Below are 22,700 nucleotides of genomic sequence, written 5' to 3'. Positions count from 1 at the left end.
GAAAAACTCCCTTAGATGTTATGAGGAAGAAACCTTGAGAGGAACCAGACTCAAAAGGGGAACCCATCCTCATTTGGGTGACATCAAGGGTGTAATAATAATCTTTTTTAGCAATACAGAACACTGGAGAGTGAGAACTAACATGAGCACTGGAGTGTAAGATTATAAGTAATTTTACAGTCATTTGTGGTTATAAAACTAAGAGCTATTGAGCAACTCATAAAATGGCTCAACATTTTCGATCATCACAGATTCAACACCAGCTTCTCCATGCCAGAGCCTTTAAACACTCCAGGAGGTTCAATCAAGGAGGCGATAAGCGGAGGCAGAGGGAAAACTCGTTTTTTACTATCACTCCTGTACACGACGTATCCCTAAACTTAAATTTTTTAACTTTTTCTTCTTTGCTTATCTTAATTTTCGTCACAATCTTCGCTTTCTGGCTTCGCTTCGCCATCTAGCAGCGCTGTTTCGACCTCATACCTCAATTTTTACTCGCGTAACAAAGCAAAAAATCGACCAAGTGACCGCTCATACCTCGGAACACTCGTACATTAATGCACTCGTAGGTCAGAGTACCACTGTATTTCAATTTGGGGAGACTTTTACTTTAACTTCACTGCATTTGGAAAGTCAAATATCTTACTTTTTACTTAACTACAGTTTGAGAAATCAAATCAGTCGTTCCTTTGTATTTATGAATGGGTAAAAATGTAACTGGTCAAGCACACAGCAGTTCACCAATCAGGGTAGAGTGGGCGTTTTGTCTTAAACTTGTTTTGATTGCCGCTTGGTGGTATCTGCTTAGCACCAACAAACAGTTCAGTGTCAGTTCAACAGCAAGCAGAACATTTGGAGAGTAATAAATGATGAAAGAAACTCCTGACTTAAACTTGTCACAACAACCGTGGCCTTATTTTCACAATTTTTTTTAAATAGTTGAAAAGAAGGTTTTGGGCTTATGATAATTTTAATAGATATCAATCAGTGTTTGACTCATTAATATCAATCCATTAATAGATTTTTGTGCTAAGAGTAACATTAGAGTAGAGCTGCAACAACTAATCGATAATAATCGATAATGAAACTCCTTGTTAATGAAAGCCGTTATCGATTAGCTGCCCAGGTTACGGGTAAGCGTGACGGCAAGATAACAATGTACAGGGCCAACCGGCAGCAGGATAAAGTGTGTGTCCCAAGTCATCCAAGGCATGGGGGCATTTTTTATTAAACGCAACAAAGAAAACTGTACCTGGAAGTTTTGCAAAGCTGAGCTTGTGTGGCATGGAAGTACCACAGTGATGCACGAGCGTGTTAAAAGAAAACACGCTGGTGTCACGGATGAAGGCGAAACATCAGCACGGTAAGCAAAAACTGTTTATCCTCATTATGTGAAATGGTAGAGTTTAATGAAGTGTTATTGTGTAAACTGTTTGTTTGCTAACTTCGGGACAGTTGCACTGGGTCTGTTCTGGCCTGACTCACAACATAGTGATGGATTCAAATGAAACGGTCCGGACAAACACTAAATGTAAAAGCACCAAACAGCAGCAGTAAACTAGTACACTATTGTGGTTTTCAGTGAATGATTCGTACACCAATGCATATTTTTTCCTTAATAAAAAAAGCCTGTTAGCTTGCTGTGTTTCTCCGTTCCATTCTCTTTTTATAGCATTTGTCCACTACAACAGTTACTTATGTTTCCAAACGGAATTTACTGCGGCTTTACTACGTTTAAATGCTTGGGGGTTTTTTTTGGTATATTTAAGGATTTCATGCATATATTGTTTAAGTATTATTCAAAATTAAATTCATTATATATTCTAGATGCTTATATCTTCACAATTGAACAAAATATCTGTGTATTTTTTAATACAAAAATTGTCAAAACAATGTTGTATTATATTTTATATAGATTTTTTAAAGCATGATTGTGCTTACTTGCCTTCTTGCCATCTGCAAAATACAATACAAATGTTGTTTTACACAAATTGGTTCAGCTTTCATGCTCAAATGCTGTTTGTTTATTTTGTTTGTTTGTTTGTTGTTTACAGAAAAAAACATCCCAGCACGAGTAAATTTGTTCAAAGGAGAAATTCCACATGCTCTCATCAACAAGCTTTAAAATGTCTAAATTAAAGATAGGTAAGCTCAATATGTGGCTAATGCATTTATTTATAAAATGACACTTTTATACATAAATACCCTGAATTAGGATTTTTATATAGCTATAACAAACAAGGTTCCCTAGTGGTTAGGATGCGGCGCTCTCACCGCTGCGGCCCGGGTTCCAACCCCAGCCACTCTCAGTGCCGGTCCCAAGCCTGTATAAATTGGGAAGGGTTGTGTTAGGAAGGGCATCCAGAGTAAAAACATGTGCCAAATCAAACATGCGGAGGATCCGCTGTGGTGACCCCTAACGGGAGAAGCCGAAAGAAAGTTTATATAGTTATAAACAAAACATCCAATTAAACAAATATTTGTATTCATTCCTATAATAAATAATATACTTTGGTTACTCAAGTACATTTGAAGGAAATACTCTTGTTCTTTTACTGAAGTGAAAGTTTATATTGTGCACTTTTACTTTTACTGAAGTAATATTTTACCTACTGAATCTCTGTATCCATTGAAAACATTTGTACAGCACGTTTAACTGTGGGCAATGTCTCAAAGCTAATTTACACAGATAAAACAGTAATAAATTAATGTGTAAGTTTGGCCCTAAATGAGCGAGCCAGTGGTGACTATGGTAAGGACACTTTCCCTGAGATTGCTTGAGGAAGAAACCTTGTGATAATCCATCCTCATCTGAGCTGCACTGAATTGTTAAGGTGTGGTTGTGACACCATGGCAGGTTCATCCTTCAATACTCTTACAGAATACAGAACTGTTGTCGAAGATTAACAGTATAAATTAAGCACCCTTGTGAAAAAAATTACCTGCATCTAATAGTTTGGCCTCCTGGATTGAAGTGCGGGAAAAGCCCCTGAATGCAAAATCCCAGCAAATGTAAACAAATAATTCAACTCATATTATGCAGTCCATTATTTAGATCCAATACACTGTCTGGTTCCTAAAGTACTAACCTTCCTGCAGGGATTTCTAGGCAATTGTAAGTTCCCATATACTGTATGCTAAGGTGCAAGTGACATTCATTGTATCACATGATGTGTGCATGTTCTATTAGCCAAATGATGTCTGGGTGACTTTGGAGGTGTGCCAGGGTTTGTGCTTAAAATCATATCACCTTCTTTTGTTAACCAAATGATTGAGCTCATAGAATTCCATGAGGTTAATTCTGCCTTGTTATACCCTATATGCATACACACCCTATTGTCCTGTTTAGAGCAGAGATGTGATCCAATCATCAAAACAAATGACATATATATCTATATATGATTCAATAAAGAGGATATTTGTGGAATTCCGGTAAGACTTACTGTATGTATGTTGTATGTAGTACATAGGGTATTTCTTGATGGTGCATCACAGATGTCGATTGAGCACTTTCATAGATGCAAGGTACGTCAAAGTAAGCACACAGAGCTATTTCATTCAGCATGCCTTTAACAAATATAAACAAGCAAAGTTTATACCCCAGGCAAAAAAAAAGTGTCTCCCAGTGATAAGGGCTAAAACAACTGAGTTTTTTCAAGCACAACAGTTCCTATGCATGCTCACTTCACCACTCCATGCTCACATATACTCAGTAAAAAAAATAAATTACCTACTTCTCTGCATTGACCACGCTTACTGATACTGCTCTGCATGCCCCCTTATTTATTTTTGACCACTGAAATAAAAATGTACCAGTAATTCTTGAGCTGTTTATATAGTGTATGCATATCATAGCTGGTATTATATGACCATAAACACAAAGCAGACATTATCGAATTTGGTCGGCTGTGATGTGCAGTGCTGTCTCCTGCTGAGGATGTAAAGAATGCTACCCCGCAGCTGCAAAAGTAATTCCCTTGGGCATGTTGGAAGTAAGAGACTTTCAGAAGTGGGTTATCAGATTGCCGCTGCACCCCAAACACTGCAATAGAGACACATCCTTGTCTCAGCACGAGTGGGTTCAATGAAACCGTATGATATTATCTTGAAAATAAAGAACACAGACTACTTTTTCTCTTTTTGTAGTTTATGAATGTGTATGTTTATTAGGTTTTGCATTCATGTTGTCCTATTTAGGTGACAATAAATATATTTAGCTATACAAAGAAATAAATGGCTAGTTTGCACAGTTAAATGGTCTGTCAAGGTTCATCTTATCATTCAGTTTATTTGTAATATTTTAGATTACTGTACATACAATATATGTTGCCCAGGACTATTTAAACCTTTTGTGACCTTCATCGTAATGACTTCGTTGATGACCTTCTCCAAATGGTATAAACTTCAACTGCCATTATCTTAACCCAATAAAAAAAAGTTAAATCTGTTTACATACTGTATAATTTAGAAAAAAAATTCATAACAAGCCCCAATACTCAACATTCCTGTGATGAGAGCATGGAAAACTTGACTACCTGTGGAAATATTAAATCTCTCTGAGTGAATGATGTGAAACGTGCTGACTCATGAGTTACTATATTAGTTGAGTCCACCAGACTTTGTTTACTTCAGATAACAATATCATTACTTCATTGTCCTTTTAGTTCTTGAAAGAGTGGTACACTATTTTTAACCATTCTTTATATTCTGATAATAGATAAGGAATTTTACTTTGCACTTTACTTTGTTAACCCTAACACTGTCCGCTAGAAACACTTTGAGGGAAAATGCAGAAATGGCAGACAATTCTGTATTAACTCACAAATTATATCAATCAAATTTGCAGAAAATATGGAACCATGTGGAACTTTCTGGAAAATCTACTCTCACAGCAACCTTCCTGTTTCAAAACATATCCTTTTTTTTTTTTTAACAAACAATAATTTACATTAATTTACAATAGTTATCTAATAATATTTGATCAGTTTTATTAAATTCTGGACACATGAGAAAAGTTTGTTATGCTTAAAACCTGTTAAAACTAGGATGCACTGATCACAATGGGATTTTTCGTGTCAGTTTTATTATAACGGCGCTATGCAGTTTTTAAAATATCTTTATTAGAGAAGTATAATATGATAATGACAAAACATTTTTTTAGAATACAGATTTACTATATTTTAAAATCAATTTGTTGCACCTTTATGCACAGTATAACTTGGTCTTTAAGGGTTCCTGGTCTTTAAGGGTCCCTGGTGGTCTAGTGGTTAGGATGCGGCGCGTTCACCCCTGCGGCCCGGGTTCGATCCCCGGTCAGGGAACCAACCCCAGCCACTCTTAGTCCCGGTCCCAAGCCCGGATAAATGGGGAGGGTTGCGTTAGGAAGGGCATCCAGCATAAAACGTGCCAAATCAAACATGCGGATGGTCCGCTGTGGCGACCCCTAACGGAAGAAGCTGAAAGAAAGTTATAACTTGGTCTTTATTAGGGCCAATGAATATCTAAACGCATAAATAGCATAAAATATGATAATACAAAACACAATTAAGAAACATACATGGCATCTAACATGCTATAATTTCTTGTCCTCTTCATTTAATATTTGCAAATGACTGCTGCAGTAATTTTTGCTCTAAACTTCATCATTCAGTGACTTTAGCTTAGTGTTCTTTACATTTCTGCATCAGAACGGCAATCCATTATTGCATTGAGATAAGTACACAACAATTATGATAAATAGTAATTGTGTTTTCATTTTTGTGTGCAGTCATTTTGGTAATCTTAAGTACCATTTGCTATCTGCTATCTACTGCAAACACTACCTCTGCCATGTTTTGGGAGTTTGAGGGTCAACTGTGAGTATTTAAAAGAGCAAGCCCTGTGGTACGCTCTTTGTGCACAGCAACAATGGGCAAGGTAGCCTTGGTTTCAGGTAAGTGGCTAAGATAATCAGCTTTTATTAGGACAGAGGAATAAATATCTCTGCGTTTGAAACTCATAATATTAAACTTGAATCATAAAGTCTATTTCTCTCTCTCATTGTACACACAGCATTGGCCCTGCTGCTTCAAATGCAGCTTGGTAAGTATGATGGTGTGATTTGTGAGTTTTTGCTACACGCAACAACGACACTAACTAACTGTACTGCTGCTCTGTACAGGCTCAGCCTACATTTTATCATGCTACTTCACAAATTGGGCGCAGTATCGCCCTCCTCCCACCATCTACATGCCCAATAACATCGACCCCTGCCTGTGTACCCATCTTCTCTACGCTTTTGCCACCATGACCAATGACTACAAAATTGCTACGTATGAGTGGAATGATGTGGAGCTCTACAGCCAATTCAATGCCCTGAAGGACAAGTGAGTGTGCCGGTTGTGTTTTTTAACCTTTTGTTCACGTATAGACAAGATGATAAAACTGAACTGTATATGTGCTATCTCTGTCCTCCATTGTGTCCTTCTTGCTCACACACATAACTACAGGAACGGCAACCTGAAAACTCTGCTGTCAGTTGGTGGGTGGAACTTTGGCTCCTCGGGGTAAGAAAATAAACTTTAACTATTTACAAAAGAGCAAATCATAAGGTATGTTGAACTGAACTAAATTCTGCATCTCCCTACTAGGTTTTCTGCCATGGTAGCCAGTGCTGCGAACCGCCAGACTTTCATCAATTCTGTCATTGTTTTCCTGAGAAAGTATGAATTTGATGGATTGGACATTGACTGGGAGTACCCAGCCAACAGGGGAAGCCCACCACAAGATCAGCAACTGTACTCAGTTCTGTTAGCTGTATGTATCTGAGTTTTCAACGGTGAAATTCCTAGATATCAGCAATGCTGTATTTGATATACATTTGCTAAAAAGGTATATATCATTATTGTGTCATTGTGGTGCTGGAAAAAAAAATCATGAAGTCAAACCATTACATAAATATTCATCAAAAAAGTATACCTCTTTATGTAATCTTTTATTCCTTTATGCATCTAGGAAATGAGAAGTGCATTTGAGGCAGAGGCCAAACAGACCAACAGAGCCAGACTGCTGATGTCCGCTGCTGTCTCATCAGGTCGAGGCACCATTGACACTGCTTACCAGATTCCTCAGCTTGGACAGTAAGTCACCGTCAATTCCAACACCAACAATATATATTGAGCTGTTGAGTTTGATATTTTGTATTATCTTTTCCACACCCAGATCACTGGACATGATTAATGTTATGACCTATGACATGCATGGATCATGGGATCCTTTCACAGGAGAGTGCAGCCCCCTGTACAGGGATTCTTTTGACAGTGGATCCTACATCTACTTTAATGTGGTATGTTGTGGTAACGTATGTTTAATGAGCCAATTAATGTGTCATACTCCAGTCATAAGGGGAAATAAGTCTCAGCCACTGAATATTTGAGTTTGGTAGGCCACTAAACGCCACTAATGCTAACCTGATGCTCTTTAGGACTATGCAATGAATTACTGGTTGAACAATGGTGCTCCTGCAAATAAGCTTCTTGTTGGGTTTCCCACCTATGGCAACACATTTACCCTAAAAAACCCTGCCAACCATGGAATTGGAGCTCCAATCTCTGGAGCTGGAACACCAGGAAAATACACTCAGGAAGCTGGGGAACTGGCTTATTTTGAGGTAATACAGACAGACTTTGTGTATTAGGTTGACTATTTATTGCTAATATATTCTGAGCACCAGAGTTTTGTTACATCTCACAGTTGCGCTCTTTTCTTTTTTTTTTTCTTGGGTAGATCTGTACCTTCCTGCAAGGGGGCGCAACTGAGGTGTGGAACTCTCAACAAGACGTGCCCTATGCCTATCAGGGAAACCAATGGGTTGGCTATGACAACATGAAGAGCTTCCAGATGAAGGCAAACTATTTTGTTCTATAGTTCAACTTGAATATAATGTGTAGATGCTTATTTAAATGTTTAGTTAACAAAATGTTAAAAGAATAAAGCAAATTAATAAAGAAATGCTCCTGTAGGCTGAGTGGCTGATGAAAAGCAACTTTGCTGGTGCTATGGTGTGGACCATTGACATGGATGACTATTTGGGAACTTTCTGCAACCAGGGCAAATATCCTCTAATTAATGTGCTTCACAAGGCCTTGAATCTGGACCAACAACGTAAGCTTTACATTCTACAGGATAAATAACAACAGTCTCCATCCTCCCCTTTTACTTAACCATTCATGAAGGTTGCAAAGTAAATAATTAAATATTGTATAATTATTAAAGCTAATTATTAGTGAAGCATTAGTGTCAAATACTTGGCTATTAACATTATAGTTTGTTCTCTTTTAAGCCTGCAATCCTCCTGCAACTCCACTTCCACCAATACCAGGAGTGAGCACCACAACCGCTAGTGCAAGTGGAGGAAACTCTGGCAGTGGAAGCTCCAGCAGTGGAAGCTCCAGCAGTGGAAGCTCCAGCGGCATGAACAGCTCCTTCTGCGCTGGTAAAGCCAACGGTCTGTACCCATTCGCTGCCAACAGCAACAAGTTCTACGAGTGCAACGCAGGCCAGACTTATTTCCAGCAATGTGCAACCAGCCTGGTGTTTGACACAAGTTGCTCATGCTGCAACTGGAGCTAAAGGCTTAACACATTATTACATGGCTGACTTTATCCTGCTGTTCTGATTCCTTTATTTTCTGATAATAAAAGTAAAACTGTCCCAATAATTAGCTGTAAGAAGTATGTTGTGTGAATTGTAGGAAATGGCGAAATAGATTCACAGCCCACAAGCTGCTTCGGTTTAAAAAGCGACACTTATTTACTTCCTTTGTGCTCAGGATTGAAGAATCGGCTAATAAAGCATATGAAACGGCTCTGCGTATCTTTCTCGAATTGTAACATGTTGAAACTTTCTGGTTGAGGCTCTGGATTACTGATAAGAAAGGTCAGAGGTTCAAGCCACAGTATCACCAAGCTTTCACTCTTTGGCCCTTGAGCAAGGCCCTTAACATTCTGTGCTTCAGGGGCATCTTCCTAGCCAAATTTGATATGCCAAGAAAGAATTTCACTGTGCTGTAATGCATATGACAAGTAAAAAGCCTATTTCTTTCTAATGAAAAAAAAGCTATACTAAACTTTTCCTAGTGCTAACTTTAAAGCCCATTTTTCACTTGAAGTTGTGGATATTGTTTATCTTTAAGGTTCATAAACAGGCATCCTTGATGTTAGTATACCAAGGATCTGGGAGGTACAGTTTTGATTTGAGTGTAGATGTTATTGCATTGAAAATCCTTCATGATCACACGATCCCAGATCGGGATCTCGCAAAGAACAGTTCGGCCATCCAATCCTGATTTTACGGGCATCTTTAAGCCTCTCAGTCCCATCCCACTTTCTACAAACACTAAACGCCTCCTGGCTGCAACAGGCCAGGCGCAATGCTCTCAACAGTAGCTGGCTAGCTAGTGAGCTACCATTCATCGATAGGCAGAACCAGCATTATTGTGCTTAGCCAAAATCTGATCATTTTTCTCAACCAAAACGTGGTTATACTTAAAAAAAACAAGGCGTAGGTTTTTCCGGATCTAGGTTATTATTCGGATAACGTTAAGCAAACGAGTTAGCCTAGCCTGTTGGAAACTACCTGGCTTGGAGTCGCTACATACCTTAGCACACCAGTGGCTGCTCGCTCGGTGTAACCGAACCTGCCGCCAAATATCCCTCTGACATTACTGGGACGCCGAAAAAGCACCGTTACGGACTCCGATCTGCAGAATGGCGAGGCCTTCGAGGTACGTGGAGGACGTGGTTTGTTTTGTGGTGCATGTGTTAAACGGTTGGACTTGTCGCCGTGATCTTAACAGTCGATCGGGCGACTGCGTTGCCAGCTACACGCCTGCACGGCTCTCACCTTTCTCCATGTTTGCTAGCTTGCATGCCTATGCTAACTAGCTAACCGGTTTGCCCACGGCTTGCTGGTTCGCTCATTTACTTCAGTCGATTATTTGGTTTACTTTTGTGCAAAACAACACCGAGAACATGTATTTATTTCCCCTAAATAAAGATGAGCATGGTTGCGTGTTTGGACGCACGTTCTGCGTACGCAAGCCGTGCAAAATACATGGCGCTGTAATTGGCTTCCTATTTGGGCAGCTTCCAATTAGCTATGAAATAACACAAAAGTGCCTGTTACGTTCAACAGTGTTTCCCCCGTGCAGTAAAATCAAGTGTGTTGTATAATAACTCGACGAATCGAGTTGTGCAGAGACTTTAATGGCCTAAGGCAAGTTTTTTTTTGTCCGCGCTTCGCTTGATGTTGTCGTTAGCGCCGCTTGTGTGCACATGAGGCGCTGTTAGCTTCTTAGCTCCCCGTCTACTTCAATGGCGAAGAGTTACGACTGCGTTCATACTACAGCGTCCGGTCATAATGTTTATTTAACTTTGTAAACAGCGTCATTGCAGCGTTATAAACACACGGAAATGTGGTTATAAACGAACCGCACTCGTAGTAATAGTGAAACAGTCTACCAAGCATTTATTGTTTGGGTTTTCAAAATGTATTTACAGAATTAGGCGCGTTGCGGTTTGATCTGATCACAGTCTGATAACCGGTTTTTACTATATCGAATTATTACGATATCAAGCGTCCTATGAGAGAGACAAAAAGGGGGTGGGGGTGGAAAAAAAGGATCAGAAAACCCTTGTACAAACGTCTCCTTAGATTTCATGGAGTATAAAACAAACTTTACTGTAAACATTGTTCATGCGTAGTGATTAAAGTCTAAGATAGATAGATAGATAGATAGATAGATAGATAGATAGATAGATTGATAGATAGATAGAGACGTACAACAAAACAAGCAGTAAGTTGTAGAATAATATTACAGCTAGAGAAAAATATTACGGGGTAAAATAATGCAAAAAAAAAAAAAAAACCTTATCATACATTGTTTATAGCTGTCAGGTAGAAATCCGAGAACTGCACATTAAGGTACATTAACAAAGTAAAAACTTTGCCAAAATTATAACATACCGTTTTCTATTTAAATGATGATTGTATAAACAGGCGGGAACTTCAGTAACTGTACAAAAGGTGCACCAGCACGTTGTGATGATAAAAAAAAAAAAAAAGAATTGAAGTACACAATCCGATCAGTGTCCTCAGGTGGACAATATAAGAGACTGTAGATTCAGGCGCATTGACACAAACTTAACATATTAACATTATAGTAATAAATACAGAATAGAACAGAATGTATATTTAACAACTGATAGTGATATGAGAGAAGGAGATCTCTCTGACCCAGAGCAGAGTTATTGTATTATAAGTGTTAATAGCAACAGGAAAGACTTCCTGTAGCGTTCTTTATCATAGCGGCGCTGAGGTATTCGAATGCCACACTAAGCTGAAAGAAAGGTTTAAAGTATCATGGCGGGCATGTAGTATGTAATGGACAACGACAATTTTAGTTTAATTTGAAAAATCCTCGGACGAGGAAACGCTGTAAGACCGTCAAATGTTTTGCTGAGAACAGAACCATGTTAATTATTTTATTGTCATTAATTACTTATGTTTTCGGTTTGTACCTGCAGGAATAAGAGGGTAGTTGATTATGCCCAGTTTCAAGAGTCTGATGATGCTGGTGAGTAAACCTCTAACGTATCGGGTTTAATATACTGTAGCTTTAATTCCTGTGCAATGTTAATTACCTTAAAAAGAAACATTTTGTCACGTTTAAGAACTAAGAAATGGACTAAAAATCTGCACTGTTGTAATTACACAATAACTTATAAATATTTATTATGTCTTCTATCAGTCTATCCAATTTTTTATTCAGTTTAGTTAAAAAAAAAAAAAACCGCACAGTTCCTATTAAGGCAATATGCCTTAGATGACTGAAAATAAACCCAAATAATTGGCTGTTAATAATATCATTCAAGTTACAATTGAATAAATTTATCCTGCACCTTATTAACTGCTATGTTTTGTGATGATGTTTGAATAACTTTCATTTTATTATTATTATGATTATTTTTTTATGAATGTAGATGAGGAATATGAAGGGAATTCCGACAGACCCAAGAAGGCAGTGAAACAGAGGTTGGCTTAAATAAGTTTTCCTTTTCAGTCATGAAAAACGAAATATACTCCTGTGTGCTACATGCGTGCGCGAGAGACGTGCGCATGTGAGTGGATGTTGATGAGATGAGCCAATTATTTCAAACGAGCAAGCAGCTTGTAACCAAAATACTGTTCGAATAACCTTCTGTCTTGTTTTTTTTACAGTGATGAGTCTCGAATTAAAGACCATAAGAGTAAGTCAAGTTTTGTTGTTACTATTTTTCGAACTTATTTAACGACACAGCTGTTGCTCAGTCATAAGAAACCTGGTTTTCTTCTGTTGCAGAGGATTTAAGTGATGATGATAATGACTACGGGGAGGAAGAAGAGGATGACGATGGTGGCGACAGTGACTATGAGACTAAAAAGACCAGCAAAGGGAGGCAAGTGACTGCTAAAAGGAAAAGAGCTGCAGGTATCACCTACAACTTTGCTTGCATCATTTACACACGCCGTTCTGAAAATAAATTATTTTACTGGGGCGGTAATAAATCTAAATAGTCTAGACATGATCAGTAGTGTAACTCCATGTACATGTAAATTTGAAGGCCGTGTCTGTTGTTTATGCACCTTTTATTTATTTTATTTTTTGTATTAAATATATTCTGTTAGATGACAGCGATGATGATGATAAGGTTGTGAGGAAGAAGGGCCGGCAGGTGCGACAGGCTGCTAGTAAAGCAGCCTCCAAACAGAGGGAGATTCTTCTCGGGGATGGAGGCAGTGAAGAAGAGGAGGGGGAAGAAGAGGAAGATGAAGAAGACAGTGATGTTTATACAGGAGGTGCGAGCATTTTTTCCCCGTGTACACCCAAATAAACGTGTCTGACATCATGTATTAGAGCGAAAGTAAACTTAACAAGTTAGGATATTAATTGGAGCATTTATGTTCGCTTTCACTTCCATAGAGGATTCAGGTAGCGATGAAGATTTTATGGTGGAGGATGATGACGATGACAGCGACTACGGGCGGCCCAAGAGGAGGAACTCAAAGGTCAGCAGGAGGAGCAAAGACACAAAGTCCCCCAAATCCAGAATAAGAACTTCAGGTACTAATTACGACATTTTGTGATGCAGAAAACTACACCCACATGTATATGTTGTGCGTTGACATGTATCTATTTTTGTATTTTAGTGAGCAGGGGGCCAAAAAAGAAGAGAGGAAAGCGTCAAACTAAGGCAAAGAAGGTTGTATCCAAAAAAGTCATCCCTAAAGATGAGGATGAAGACATCGAAAGCCCCAAAGAGGGAGAGGAAGAAGAGGAGAAGGACAAGCAAGACAAGAAGAAAGCCGAGAAGAAAAAATCACCCCCAGCTGAGAAAGCCGAGGAAAGCGGCGGAGAAGGGGAGGACAACGACGGCGAGGAGAAAGAGGGACGAGAGAGCGAGAAGGAGAAAGAGGAAAAGGACGATGCCTCTGAGGAGGATGCTCCATCAGGCGAAGACTGATTGTCTTCTTTCTGATGGCAGTAAAATTGTTTTACCGGTTTTCTTTCTTTTTGTTTTGTTTTTTTTCTTATTGTGGAACAGTGGAGTTTACTTTTCACACTGCTCCAGGTGTTTTGGATGTTTGTTTATTGCTTTCATCCTGTAAATACAATATTTCAAATGAACTCTCTGTGAAGTATCATCCACACTATTTGCAAACAGTATCGCCGAAAGTACCTGCACAACTTTCTCTATCGCCAGCTTACAGTAATATATATTAGTATTGAACGTTGGGGATGCTTTTTTTTTTTTTTTTTTGCTAATTTGATCCGTAGTCAATTACAATTAAAGAAAGTGCTGGTACATTTATTGCACCGTCAATATGCCCTCGAAAACTCACATTGATTTTATGGATCGATTTGGTTAAAGCTTCAACATTACAACCTTTCAAAATATGTAGTTACAGATATAAACATTAGATCAATGATTTGGTTTAATGTTTTATTCTTTGACTTTCAGGGGGTGGGGGGTGGGGGGTTGCTGGTTCACCACATAAGCCAAAGCTCATGATCTCGTTCTGTTCAGTGCTTTTCTTCACAGTGGGCAGGTTCGTCTTTGTTAAGTGAATGTGTTCGATTTTGGTTATCAAGCTATGGATTTGTAGATCGCCATCAATAGCCGTTCAGTTCCAACACGTTACACGAACACGAAGCGTTTCATCGCCTTCAGCCAGATCACCGCTTTCTCCGCCCTTCGTTTTTAATGCGGGCTTTACTTAGCAAGTTATGTGTAAACAAAAATCTTGCCTCCTCCCTCACCGCACACCCTAAGGTTTCTAATTTTCTTTTTCTTTTTTAATATAAAGAAATTGTATCTTTTCGGTTTCGAATGTTTTGAATTTCGAAACCGCTTTGAGTCTTTTTTTCAGACTTTTGTGTGCTGGAAATGAGTAGAAATGTTCTACATCACCCTGTACATTTTCTAACAATTCTAAAAAGAATTACAATAACATTAAAAAATTTTTAAAATAATGCTTTTAAAGCCGTTTTGCTTTCAACATTTTCGCAGCTTAAACGTAGCCTATAATTGCATCGTAGTTCCGCAGTTCATGGAGTGGCATTACATGTGTCGTGAGTTATGTTTAGATGGTGTGACAGGAAAGGTAGAGTGTACGACGATTTGGGTGTATGAATGTCAAGACTGTCAGATGCGAGCTAGTAACAACCTTATTGACTTTGTGATGCTTCACATGTGTATTTTTTAAGTATTTTGATGCTTCTAGATGCCTTTCAGATAAATTATCTGTGGAGCCAGTTGGGTGGTGAAGCAGAATATAATTCAGCTCACACCATTCTGAGCTTTCTCTGCTTCTTTTGTCTATTTCCATGACTTCTATCTTTGTCCACTTATGTAGCCTTTCAATCTATGATAATTTATCTAAAATAAAACTAAACAAACAAAAAAAAAAACAGTTTTAATTGAGCTGATCTGATTTTTGGAATATTTGTTTTACAAGGAAAAATAAAATGTATCTTGCCTTTAAAGTGTTGTACGAGTCTCACCCTTTATTTGAAATAATTTTTTTTCTTTAGGAATTGACATGAGACGAAACATGACAAGATGAAACAGTGAATCTGCTTCAGTATTTATTAAGGGACGAGTGAAGAATATGAAACACAGCTAAAAGGGAGACATTTAAGATTAAAGCTGAAAAACACGCCAAAGATTTGATCTTGATTTTTTGCATGTGGATTAATTATGCAAATCTTATAGGCTTTGTATCCTAAATGATCTCTCGTTTAAATAGGTTACCCTGGAAACCAGAATCTTTACATACACATTCACTGATCAGCCATAACGTTACAGTGAATAACAATTATTTGTTATATAGTGTTATTATATAGTAGGGTAGGATATATAAGGCAAGTGGAGATGAACAGTCAGTTTTTGAAGGTGATGTGTTGGAAGCTGGATAAAGATGGCAAGTTGGCAGAAGCAGTGGGCAATGCTTTGCTAAAAAACCTTGGTTCCTACCAATCATGTGGGTGTTACCTTGACACCTACTACCTTACCATTGTTGCAGTACATCCCTTCATGACAACAGTATTGAATAATGGCAGTGGTCTTTTTCAGTAGGATATTGTGCTTTGCCATACTGCAAGAGTGTTAAACTGTGGTAGAATAGTAGAAACCCCTAGTGCAATAATACAAATAACAACTGAATTACACCAAATCCACTTGTATAACATGTGTGCATGCTTGGTTGTCTAACAAATCATCCTTGCACAATGAGACTTTGTGAACATTCTCTAATCCATAACTCATCTGCCAGCTGCTTCCGATTTCCTACAACTCTGACAGGCAATGTGTTGTTAAAGTGTAACTTCGACAAGTTGAAGCAGGAAGAAACTTTTAAGTTCTCAGTTAAATGTGTGTTGCATTAAGTCCTTCTTTGTCAGTGTAACGCATTAAGAGGGAGTGAGAGAGAAGTTAAGAGTTGTTAATGAGTGTCAAAAATAAAATCCCATCTATAAAAGGCTTTTATTTTTGTTTTAATGAATATGTTTGCACTATTAGAATTTTTTTTTATTATATATATTATCTGGAAAGATTATGAAATTAGGTCTATTTTAAACAAATTTAATACTGATGTAATGTATTTGTCATGTTCTGAACAGAGCCATGGCAGTAAATGGAGACATTTTATATATATTTTTTCATTAGAACAGAGCAGGGATTCCAAAAGATGCCTTTGTGAATGCTGCAAAAACCTTGGCAGTACCCTACTGCTGTGACTTTCCACAGATTTTTAGTCTAAAAAATTTCAACAAACTTCAACAGTAAACTCAAATGTAAACTAATTGACTCTCACCTACATGATATCCTGACCCACATGAGCAGCCAAAAAGTTGGAAAACGTTTGAAAAATAAGCTCCAGCTTCATGTATGTTTTATTAGAGGTCATGGATTTAACAAGCATATTGCTGTAATGCTTATAGCTTAAATAGCTGCACTAGGTATGGAACTTTACCATGTTGTAAATAGGATTGTTTCTATGTTTTAATTTTTTACTATACGTTTCATTGAACTAGAAATCACTTAAAAAACTGCATAATTGAAGAAGATTAAATTGTTATCTATTTAGTTATTTATTTCAGAATATTACAAAATCATAAATGAAGGGAACCATAGCAACATAACTTTAAATATATTACTGTTTGTGGCATTTTTTTTTTTTTGCAATCCACATAAAGATCCAGCAAGTTTTCTCCAACCTCCAAGAACATGCCATTAGAGGAACTTTATGCATTATTATCTCTAGGCATGAAGAATTGCACAAATGTGCATGTACAATTATGCCCATTGGTGCCACTGGTTTTAAACCCAGTGTTCATCGCTAATGAAGATGAATGAATGAATGAATGAATGAATGAATGAATGAATGAATGACACTTAATCTGATCTAATCTAAAAAGGCTAAAGCAGTTTATTCAGGAACCTACGGCACAATAAATATGTATGTTTATATTCATGTTTATATGTCTTTCATGCATGAAAGTATTGCAATGTAATGCAATTGTAATGCAACTGCATTACAATCTTTAACTGACCAGGAAAAACCACAAAGAATTAATTTCCTGCTTATTATTGCTACACAGTATCATTTTGCTTAATTATTTATCATTAAACTTCTTGATTTAAAGTGCCAAAACTGTAATAAACATTTTTATTTAGGTAAAATTTATGTATTTTTTTTAACTGTTTTTTGTAAAAGTCAGAAATGTATTTTTCTTTTTTAGGATGAATAAATTATATTCACTCATTGACAAGAACAACTGCTCCAGTTGCTTCAAAACTATGCAAACCCCAGGGAACACATCATGGCCTTCCAGTCTCCCACACTAATTAACCCTGTAAGAGACAGGATAGAGTGGCTGAACCATAAAATGATTCAGTTACCACTGAAATCCGATTTCAACATGAAGCCATACATGAAAATCATTGACAGTTCTAGAAAAGTTTGGTTGCATCCTCCCTTTTAGGTATTAACCTGAAATGTATTTTGTGAATATCACGTCAACGACTCTATAAATACCGTACAACACCTGCTTCTTTTTGACAACCTAGAACCGAGCAAAAACAGTGTGAGCAGGAAATCTGCAGAATCTTCAAGGACATCTGACATTCAATAATTCATTCATTCTGATAGCAACATGCTTGTTGAGGGGCGTCTTATTACACTTTTTAAACAGAATTGGCAGCACACACTGACATATTGGAGTGTGTTCTTTAGTTTTGGACTCTGTATAGCATTCCTGGGGCCCACCATATTAGATCTGAAATGTCAGACCAACTCAACGCTACAGGAGATCACTTGGGTTTTCTTCTCGCAGCAGGTCTGTCTGCTTATTGGCAGTGCGATTGGCGGAGTTTTCAAGAGAACGTGAGTTTGCTGTATTGTTGCATTATGTATTTTTACTGGAAAATTTAAAATTTCTTAATTTGCATGTTTGATTCATAAGGATTCCAGATAAGTCATTGGATTGAATACAGTAAAAGGGCACCTATTTGAATACTCCACTTTGGAGTTGTATACGCAATCGAAATCTCTGCTAAACTTGTTTGTTTGTTTAACTTTCACACCCTCAAATAAAAGCAATTTTCCTGTAATGATATATTAATGTATTCCGCTTCTGATCCACTATGAAGATACTATATGTGGTGTAATGTGGGTCTTCATCTCATACACATAATATTATCTTTCTTTGTTGATTTTTTGTAAAAAAGAAAAACAAAAAAACAAGCAAAACACTAAAACTAATCTAAATGTAGCACATTTAAATCAATGTAAAACAACCCACTTTTGTATTATTTTTTTTAAATTATACTTTTTATTAATTTTATATTATTATTTTATAATTACTTTACTATTATTATAATAGTTTTGCACTATATTTCCATTAAATTAATGTTCAAGCACTATATATACTGTATATATATATATATATATATATATATATATATATAGTGCTTGAACATTAATTTAATGGAAATATAGTGCAAAACTGCAGGCTATAAATTGATTTTAAATACATAAATACGATAACTTCTATCTTTCATGCTTGAAAATGACATTCGTAGTAATTGTTTTCATGAGAACTTGTTTAATTCTAATTTATCATTTCAGTTTTTAACAACCAATAGTAACTCTGTCTCTCTCTCTCTCTCTCTCTCTCTCTCTCTCTCTCTCTCTCTCTCTCTCTTCTGTTTTTCAGGTTGCTCAATGCTCTCTCTGCTCTCTTCCTCTCTTCTCTCCTCATTTCTTTAATTTTTGCCATAATTCCTCTCTGCTACAACGTATTGCAATTAGCCATAGCTATGGCTGTGTCAGGACTGGCGATGGGTATCATTGACACAATTGCAAACGTTCAGCTGGTTGTTCTTTATCAGAAAGACTCTGCAATCTTTCTACAGGTGACTAGGGTGCATACACAACATGTCTTTAGCATTTCAATTGTGACAAAAGTTTGTGTACATTACCCTGGTGATTTTGCTAACATGTGACTTTCCTTTTTCTAGGCATTGCACTTCTTTATTGGATTGGGTGCTCTGGTGAGTCCCCTAATCGCAGATCCTTTCCTTTCAGAGCACTGTCCCAGTATGAACAACACAGAGGATGAGGCAATAATGCACCACTTCAGACACAGTCTGGCAGGTCTCAGGAGTCCTGTGCTTTTCAACCACTCAGAGCATTCTGGAGAAGTCATGGAGCAGTCCAATGTGTCCTGTGCATTCTGGATCATGGCTCTGATTAATGTAGGATATTAAGTGATCCATTACTACTCTTGCTTGAAAATGCTTTAATTAGGGCTTGATGAGAAAATACTATATAGCATAAATAAAGAGATTAATAAATAATAGATAAATATAAAGATGGTGAGTGATTAAAAATGCACAAAAGTGCAAAAGTTTCAAATGCACAAAGTGAGAGTTGAAATGAGGGACTTATGGAACTAAGCAGCTAATGAATTCAGAATACTGCAATGCCACAAACACTTCACAAAGACTTAAAACCAACAAAGATTTCTATGTACAGAACACACGCAGAAATCATTAGACAAGAGAGCTAAAATAATCTAAACCCAGTTTCATGAGAGATCAGTAGGTGTATTTAGAGCTAAAGAAAAGAGAGGCCAGGCAGGATGGTAAAATTGTCCAGGAATTTGGGTTAAACAATCAAGTCATAATAAGTTAAAGCCTGTCTCTTTTGTTCCAGCTACCAGTACCCATTTCAGTGCTTGTGCTAATGTACTGTGAAAATCTGATCCCACGTTGCCCAAATGAACCTTCACATCTCAAGAAAAAAGATGAGCTGGCCAAGAAGACCAAAACAACTGAGTGTGCAGAGGGACAAGACCAAGTATTTGGAGGTACAGAGAAAGAACAGAACAGCTTGTCCTGATGTTTTGATGCTTTGGAGTTTCTGAATTACTTTATCGCTTTCTCTAGGTCATGGAAACCCTTTAAGCTGCTGTATGAATGGTAGGCTGCGTGGCTTTCCTGCCTCGTTCTTTGGAGTCCATATTTTGGGAGGACTGGTCCTATTCATGACTGATGGCATTGTGGTGAGCAGCAGTCATTAGTTAATGCACAATGGTCAATGATTTATAAACATTTAATGCTGCTATAAAAGCTCCACTCTTGTGGGAAGGCTTACCTTTTGAGTTTGGAGTGTAGTTGGGAGGACTTGTGCTCAATTAGCCACAAGAGCATTAGTAAGGCACTGATGTTGGGTGAGAAGGTCTTGGTATTCCAGTTCAGTGGGGTTCAGTTCAGGCCACCTAATTTTTTGTCCATTACCATGTCTTAATAGACCTTGCTTTATGCATAGCTTTTTATAGCTTTATAAATCATATGTAACAGTCACTGACTCTGGTTATAGGGTGCCTATGCTGGTTTTGCATACACATACGCTGTCTCGCCTCCAATATCACTGAATGCTAAAACAGCTGGCTATTTACCCTGTATCTTCTGGGCTGCAATCACGGGAGGAAGGTTGATGTCCATTCCATTGGCCTATCGCTTCAGACCAGTGTACCTGCTCATGTTCAGTCTGGTAAATATCTTAAAACAGTTTTATAATTTGAGGTATGCTGTACTCACGTGTTACTAAACCCTGTCTCGTTACCTGAATGTGTCCCTTAGGTTGGTGTAATAGTGACAGTATTGCTGTTGCTGATTTTCTACACTAGTACCATATTCCTGTTTGTAGGGACATGTTTACTTGGTCTGTTCCTCAGCAGCATTTTTCCATGCATGCTTGCTTACACCGAGGACATTCTAGACTACCAGGGTAGGTAAAACCTAAACATAATTTTCTTTCTTTACTTTTGAAGGCTGGAATATAAAATGGTATTAAATACTGCTTATTTAATCATAAGACTAAACATCAAAGTATCATTTCAAGGTTTGCAGTAACTTTAGATATTACTATAATGTACTGAAGTTTAGTAATATATTTATACATTCATAATTTATATATGTATTTAACATTCTCTTAAATGTTTTTCACATTTGTTCAATGTACTTAATTGGGTAAGATGGACAGTGGCATATCCTAGAACACTTAACTACACCCACGGCTGTCTGCTTATCTCGTTCTTTAATGATTTTTGTGTCTATAAACAAAATGCCCCAAAAAGGAGGTCAAGACTTGTGCAAAACACTGTAATAGTTTAATACTGTACATTTTGAGCACAAGGAAACAACCGCCTCAAATACCTTATTACTCTTGTCTTTTTTCAGGATGTGCCACCACAGTTGTAGTTACCTCTGCTGGAATGGGTGAAATGGTCCTCCAGGTCGTGATTGGATCGGTATGAAATGCAAATGTTTTTTTAAAAATTGTTTTTACATTTTGAAATAATTTAGACTAATTATATTTATTATATTGGCTTTAGATCATTCAGATGGAAGGCAGTTATAGTTTCCTCCTCTGTGGTATGATTGCTGGCTGCACTGGATTTGCTCTTTTCTTTGGCCTTATGCTGTGTCATTACTTCCACAGAAAGTACCTAAAAGGTAAAATCTTCTGACCTTTTTAGGTTTCAAAAGATTTACTGGTTTAGAAATGTAATTCTGTATCTTCTGTATCTTGTTTTCTGCAACTGCAAACAGGAAGATCTCAAAGGACAGCTATGGTGGAGAAACCAGAACCAGTGGTGTTTTCATGTGAAGCTCCAGAGAAGAAGGCGGAGAAAGCAGAAAAAATAAAATGGGAGAAAACAGAGATAAACACCAAGTTGTAAATGTAAAAAACTGGTAAAAAATAATCCATAAATCTGAAACTCCAGAAACTACTTGAAACATACATAACTTCTGATGATCAGGTAATGGTTCAGAGTAAGAGCTCTACTGGGTCAGAGTTATATTTGCAAACACTTTGTTATGATCCAGGATTTTCTGTGGCATGGCATAACCAATAAATATGCCTGCATAATACAGACAACTGTCTTTTCAGTTAGAAGCTGAAGGGTAAACTAGTTTTCAGCAATTATAATTCTGCTAAGCGTTACATCAAAACAAGACTGTAGGAGATGCTTATTTGTACAATTTCAGTGATTTCTGTTAGACTTCACTATTGACTTCTTTTAGAAGTCAATAGTGTTGGATCATGTTTCCACTATGTTGGAGTGCTGTCTAGACCTACTGCATCATCCAGTCCACTGTTCTTTCAAAAATATTTATCTTATTTATTGTTGTGAAATATTTTGTAAAATGCATCTGAGACGTTTCTCGGTAGCGTCTTTGGCTTTATATTGTTTTAAAAGCTTGATGAATGATGGCCTGTCGTTTCACTGCAGACACTTGAGGAACTGTTTTATTACCCTCTTATTGCTCTGTACAGCCAATTTACTGTAATAAACTCTTTAACAAATGTGTATCCTTCCCAACTCCAACTATGCTTCTTCCTTCAATTACTGTTTACAAATATATTGTTGATATTATGCTTTGAGTGACACGTATCTCCCATCATGATACCCCCTGCATGTCACAAGACCTACTGACACGTCACTGATCACTTACACCTGTTCCTTGTTAAGCACTTGGGTCTCACCTTGCACCACATGGTTTATGTTTTTGATCAAGTTAAAGTTTATTTCTTCACACATTTCTTAT

General features: G+C 37.4%; 3 protein-coding genes across 3 annotated transcripts; all 3 read left to right on the top strand.

The window, feature by feature from the left end:
• The first annotated feature begins 5,422 nt into the window (after positions 1 to 5,422).
• Positions 5,423 to 9,764, top strand: LOC124399113 (acidic mammalian chitinase-like). The gene is made up of 11 exons (XM_046869836.1): positions 5,423 to 5,932; positions 6,052 to 6,081; positions 6,161 to 6,365; positions 6,489 to 6,545; positions 6,630 to 6,795; positions 6,994 to 7,118; positions 7,201 to 7,324; positions 7,463 to 7,648; positions 7,765 to 7,884; positions 8,001 to 8,142; positions 8,321 to 9,764. The coding sequence occupies exons 1-11, from the start codon at positions 5,908 to 5,910 to the stop codon at positions 8,608 to 8,610; spliced, it is 1,470 nt and encodes a 489-aa protein (XP_046725792.1). The 5' UTR covers positions 5,423 to 5,907; the 3' UTR covers positions 8,611 to 9,764.
• Positions 9,396 to 15,064, top strand: nucks1b (nuclear casein kinase and cyclin-dependent kinase substrate 1b). The gene is made up of 8 exons (XM_046869837.1): positions 9,396 to 9,763; positions 11,565 to 11,614; positions 12,021 to 12,072; positions 12,259 to 12,287; positions 12,380 to 12,508; positions 12,706 to 12,876; positions 13,001 to 13,141; positions 13,228 to 15,064. The coding sequence occupies exons 1-8, from the start codon at positions 9,747 to 9,749 to the stop codon at positions 13,539 to 13,541; spliced, it is 903 nt and encodes a 300-aa protein (XP_046725793.1). The 5' UTR covers positions 9,396 to 9,746; the 3' UTR covers positions 13,542 to 15,064.
• A 2,407-nt stretch (positions 15,065 to 17,471) lies between these two features.
• On the top strand, positions 17,472 to 22,404 carry mfsd4ab (major facilitator superfamily domain containing 4Ab). The gene is made up of 10 exons (XM_046869904.1): positions 17,472 to 17,964; positions 18,797 to 18,995; positions 19,101 to 19,337; positions 19,798 to 19,951; positions 20,031 to 20,146; positions 20,464 to 20,637; positions 20,727 to 20,874; positions 21,327 to 21,397; positions 21,482 to 21,602; positions 21,699 to 22,404. The coding sequence occupies exons 1-10, from the start codon at positions 17,735 to 17,737 to the stop codon at positions 21,827 to 21,829; spliced, it is 1,581 nt and encodes a 526-aa protein (XP_046725860.1). The 5' UTR covers positions 17,472 to 17,734; the 3' UTR covers positions 21,830 to 22,404.
• The last annotated feature ends 296 nt before the right edge of the window (positions 22,405 to 22,700 follow it).

Source organism: Silurus meridionalis, chromosome 16 (assembly GCF_014805685.1).
Source record: "Silurus meridionalis isolate SWU-2019-XX chromosome 16, ASM1480568v1, whole genome shotgun sequence".
In the NCBI taxonomy this organism is placed as follows: Eukaryota; Metazoa; Chordata; class Actinopteri; order Siluriformes; family Siluridae; genus Silurus; species Silurus meridionalis.
The sequence above is the reverse complement of the archived record's forward strand: the minus strand, read 5'-3'. Positions and strand labels throughout refer to the sequence as shown.

Bases quoted from the DNA above. Each gene is read 5' to 3' on its own strand.
- LOC124399113 (XM_046869836.1), top strand. From the start codon at position 5,908: ATGGGCAAGGTAGCCTTGGTTTCAG. The intron at 5,933-6,051 runs GTAAGTGGCTAA...TTGTACACACAG, and splicing joins CAAGGTAGCCTTGGTTTCAG to CATTGGCCCTGCTGCTTCAA. The intron at 8,143-8,320 runs GTAAGCTTTACA...TTCTCTTTTAAG, and splicing joins CTTGAATCTGGACCAACAAC to CCTGCAATCCTCCTGCAACT.
- nucks1b (XM_046869837.1), top strand. The intron at 11,615-12,020 runs GTGAGTAAACCT...TTATGAATGTAG, and splicing joins TCAAGAGTCTGATGATGCTG to ATGAGGAATATGAAGGGAAT. The intron at 12,288-12,379 runs GTAAGTCAAGTT...CTTCTGTTGCAG, and splicing joins TCGAATTAAAGACCATAAGA to AGGATTTAAGTGATGATGAT.
- mfsd4ab (XM_046869904.1), top strand. From the start codon at position 17,735: ATGCTTGTTGAGGGGCGTCTTATTACACTTTTTAAACAGAATTGGCAG. The intron at 20,875-21,326 runs GTAGGTAAAACC...GTCTTTTTTCAG, and splicing joins GGACATTCTAGACTACCAGG to GATGTGCCACCACAGTTGTA. The intron at 21,603-21,698 runs GTAAAATCTTCT...AACTGCAAACAG, and splicing joins CCACAGAAAGTACCTAAAAG to GAAGATCTCAAAGGACAGCT.